Below are 4,519 nucleotides of genomic sequence, written 5' to 3'. Positions count from 1 at the left end.
GTTAGCAACCTTGGAGGAAAGGCTTGGCATTATGCCTGTTTCAGGTTTTACAAGGGTGGCATTTCACATGGAATAAGCGTCTTTTTTGTTTAAAAAAAAAAATCAAGAATTTGCTTTCTTAATCTATTTAAAAAATTGGGAACAAATATTCCTTCACTCTGGGCCACAGTAACCCAGTATGCATAAAGAGGCAAAGGCACATACTGTCTCTCCAGTGTCAACACTTTCCACCAATAGCAAGTCTCCCTTTATTACATACAGACCTTAGAACTCGATTGCCATTTGGGCAAGTCAATCAAGAGGGCTTAGACAACAGCTGGGCAGATTTTAATGTGTTTATTTCTACAGTTTGTTTTTATTAAAAGTGTTGTGAAAAAGGAATCCTATAAATAGTAAAAAGAGGGAAACAATAGTGCTCCATAGCCTGAAGCAAACGGTGTAAATACATTTGTAAACAAGGTAAAGTTGCTGAGCTTACCGAAAGGACAAAAATAAAACTAGTTACAGATAGCACAACTGTTTAAGAGGTTGGTTAGTGTTTTGTCCCTCGTTCTGGTGCCCTAAAATGGCCAGCAGTATAGGTAATTCTCTATTTTGTAGCCTTGATCATGTGTGCCTTCTCTCTTCCTATAGAAACCACACCAGATGAGGCAAGCTCTGGCTCACTACTGTTGGGAGAACACTGCCATCAAAACAACACAGCTGGAACCAGCAGCCTTCTGGAACATTAGAGCTCCTGAGAATTTGAAACAGTCATCAACATTTTTCTCTATTTTTGCAGGAAAATACTGGAAGTAAACAGGGGCATGGAATTCAACAACTGGCTAGAAGTGTTTTACATTCAGTTGTTTGGAAGCATGGCGATTCAGCTCCTTTGAATCTTCTGGTTAGAAAACTCAGAATTAAACTATCACCTCTTAAAGCTCACGAAGACCCTCCCCCAAAATGAAAAAAGTCATTTGAAGGTAATATAGTTTTTGCATTAAAGGTGAATCTGCAATAAGAAATCTGCTTAACTCCCAGATCTGGAGACTCAAGGGGACAATAAGCTCTAAGTGATCATCTGTCACTGAGATATGCAGGCGCTGGATTTCTTGGTAGATGCTTCCAGAGTAAACCAGATGTGGCTACCGGGCAAGAGGAGGAAAGAAAACAAATCTTGTCCTCTACATGCATAGTTATGTTTTGGGGGTGATACTCCAACTCTGGAAAAATGATCTAATTTTCACTTTACATAGTAGCTCATCTTGTTAAACCTAGTTTTTACCAGTGACTTGAACTAAAAACAATTCAAACCACTGGGTCATGCAATCAATAAATTAGAATTATAACAGTAAGGAGTAAAAGGGACATAGGTGGAAAACAAATCCTATTTACCCGGGGTAGGGGGTGTGGGGGCTTTTAGTGTATTTTGTATAGTATAAAGAACAGAGAAAAGACTATTTTCATTATGGCTTTAGGATGGAAGCGCTTCAGATAGTCCCCTGCCCCCCTTTCCCCCAAATCAAAACCCCAATGGCAGTGACAGAACCAGGAAACAACCTAGTCTACTAGCCTTCCCCGCCCCTTAACCCGACCCCGCGGCTGCACTCCAGTCGCCAGTGCTTCCCACGGCTCCGGAGAAAGCAGCTACAGCCCATTCCAGTAGATCCAAAGCCCAGGCCTGCGGGTAGGGAGAGAGCCCTTATGGTGGGTCGCGGGTAGCCAGGCCCAGATGTGAACAGGGCACGTCTTCGCCCCACGGCAACCGGGCGCTGGCGGCTTCAAGGGAAGACCTTGGGACCTGGATAGGGCTCCCCCTCGCACCAGAAGTCATCGGCTTGAGGGGTCTCCAGGAGCCACACCTCTCGGGGCAGGTCGCAGGCCGAGCCGGAGAGCTCCTTGTCCCTGACAGGCTCCAGCACCCGGTAATAGTGGCAGTCCCGGCCATCGTCCGGGTCATAGGGCGGGGCCAGAATGTCCAGGAAGGCGGCGGGCCCGTCCACAGCGTCGATCTGGTGCAGGTTGTCCTGGTGTGGGGTGAGGACGCAGGGGCCGCTGGCCTCGGTGTACTCGGCCCTCGAGCGCAGCACGCCCAGCCGCACGGCGTCCCGCTCCCGGGCTTTCAGCGGCGGCTCGAACTGCTGCTCTGGCGGCGGGGCCCGTGGCCGCTGCCCGCCGCCCGCCTCCAGCTTGTCCATGCAGCTGATGCGCACGGTGCCGTAGAGCACCTTGAGCATGCCGTGCATGCCCGGGTGGTCATGAAGCGGAATGGACGTGCCGCTCTTGAGCAGGAACACGCCGAGGCTGAAGCCGTCGGTTTCGTAGATGTGCATATAGGTGACCGGTGGTAGGTTGGGCGGCAACGGCTGCACCGGGGCCTTGCGCGGGGCGATGTTCAGGTCCTCCGCGCGGACTTGGGTCAGTAGGTTCTTCAGCTTGCTCAGGTTCTCCGGGAAGCCCTGAGGCATAGGGGCCTCGGAGCCCGGCGCCGCGCCGTGGTCGGAAGCGCTGCGGCAGCCCCCGCTGCCCCGGAAGGTGAGACACGCCTGGCGGGCGATCCGTTGGATCAGGGAGGCCATGTTGTCTCGGGGCATGCTCGGCTGATCCTCTGCGTGTCGAGGCTGGCCCCCGCCGCCCCCTGCTTTCCTCCGCCCCTTGCGGTCTCCGGTGGCCGCCACGGCTGCCAGCAGCCCGGGGCGAAGCGAGAGGCCCCGCAACTACCGGTCTTACGGGCGCGCGGCACCGCTGCCGCCAACCTCAGCAGCCTTGCGCCCGCAACGGCCCGGCGCACCCGCCCCGCGCCTCCGGCGAGCGCGCACGCGCACGACCCACGCGCCGCACTCACGCCAGAGGAGCAGGTACCGGCCGCGCGGACGGTGTAAGGCTTTGCCTTACGCCCGACGTTCCATTCAAGCAGCCCACACCTACGACGGTGGCCGGGCGCGCTGGCCGCCTTACAGAGCATGCTGGGACTTGTAGTCCGATATTACGGTTGCGCTCTGACAGAGTTTCCTTTGCCAGCTGGAAAAGGAAGGATTGGATTTGTTTCTTATAAAGAGCCTTTCTTTAACTGTTTCAAGGTATTTGCTTGTTTGAGAAGAAGGTGAATTGGGACGAAAGAGAAGTAGCCAGTTAACTACAACTCCCGGCATCCTCAGCAGGCCGGAGTGGCGCACTTCCGGCAGCTGGCCTGAGGCGTGGTGGAGGCTCTTGGCCATCGCTAGGAACGGGGCAAGAGGGTCGTTAACCTTTCTGGCGCCGGTCGGCCTGTTCAGCCAGCCAGGGTCGCTCTTCTCTGGCGCCTACCTTTGGGAAGGAGACTGTTGAGTTAACTTCATGTCTTCCTGGCCACCTAGGCAGCACAGTCTACCCACGGGGATTACGGGACAGCACTTTCGTAATTTTCCAAGTTTCTTGGGAGATGAGAGGGTCGAGGCCGTCCCTAGCGATCAGGATTCCTCTGCACAGCCGTCCCCAGCTGTTGTTTGCATCAGGGTGTGATGACGCTGCTCTTCCGGTTAAAGAGCCGGATAGTTTTGCTGGGATTCGAGAGGCCATTTGCTGTGGCCAAGGATTGTGTATACTAAAGGTTATTAAACCATGGTTTGCCTGAGAAGCACCTGGTTGTAAGGGGGAGGTAGGGAGGAGCTTAAAAAAATACAAATTACTGGTTGTCGTGTAGAAACTGATTCACTAGATGATTCTGGGGCATCTTATGAGAAACAATGGTGTGCGAGAACGAGGCACGCTCTCGATCATCACCTTACCCTGAGTTTAAAATCCTTTTGGGCTTCCAAAGCTAAACATGAGTTTTTTTGCTCATTTTGTAATTATAGTGGTTCCATAAATCCTCTCCAGCTAAAAAAAGGCATGCTTTTTTAGTGGGCTGTGTAACCTATCTAATGAACACTTGATATATGCGAAGCAGTATTATACTATTTAATCCTCATAGCAACTCTTAAAAGATGGGCTCTGTTATTAATCCCAGTTTGCAGATGAGCGGATAAGTTGCTCAAGGGTAGTAATCAGCAGGGCCTAATCAGTAGTGAAGAAAAAAGTACAGTTTTACAAAAAAAAAAAAAAAAAAAAAAGTTTGAGTTGGTATTAAAAGCACTAAATGTGGAGTTAGGAAATTGTTTTTTCCAACCTGTTGTGCTAATAACAAGTTGTATGTTTTAGGCGGATCGTACCCTTTCGGTCCTCAATTTATTTACTTGTAAAGTGTTGGGGTTAGGAGAACAGTCCTTCTGAACACTAGTTGCTCATCAGAAGCCCCTGGGAGCTTTATAAAAATAAAGATTTGGAGGTCATACCCCAGAGATTGTGATACAGAAGAACTCGTGTGAAGCCTAAATTTTTTTTTTTAAAGATGCTATGCAAGTGATTTTTAATTTTCAGCCCAGTTTGAGAATCACTGCTAGATCTGTAAATTCTGAAGCAGTTCTTAATATTTGGTGATTTTGATTAAGACAGTGATTATTTGCTTTGGAAAGGACTCCTAATATTTGCTTTTCAGATTGCCATGCCATTGTTAAGG

The 4,519-nt window shown here is 50.1% G+C and overlaps 1 protein-coding gene across 1 annotated transcript; it reads right to left on the bottom strand.

The window, feature by feature from the left end:
• Window positions 1–321: 321 nt before the first annotated feature.
• Window positions 322–4,070, bottom strand: ADO (2-aminoethanethiol dioxygenase). The gene has a single exon (XM_043596439.1). The coding sequence runs from the start codon at window positions 2,574–2,576 to the stop codon at window positions 1,764–1,766; it is 813 nt and encodes a 270-aa protein (XP_043452374.1). The 5' UTR covers window positions 2,577–4,070; the 3' UTR covers window positions 322–1,763.
• Window positions 4,071–4,519: the final 449 nt, after the last annotated feature.

This window comes from Prionailurus bengalensis, chromosome D2 (assembly GCF_016509475.1).
Source record: "Prionailurus bengalensis isolate Pbe53 chromosome D2, Fcat_Pben_1.1_paternal_pri, whole genome shotgun sequence".
NCBI lineage: Eukaryota > Metazoa > Chordata > Mammalia > Carnivora > Felidae > Prionailurus > Prionailurus bengalensis.
The sequence above is the reverse complement of the archived record's forward strand: the minus strand, read 5'-3'. Positions and strand labels throughout refer to the sequence as shown.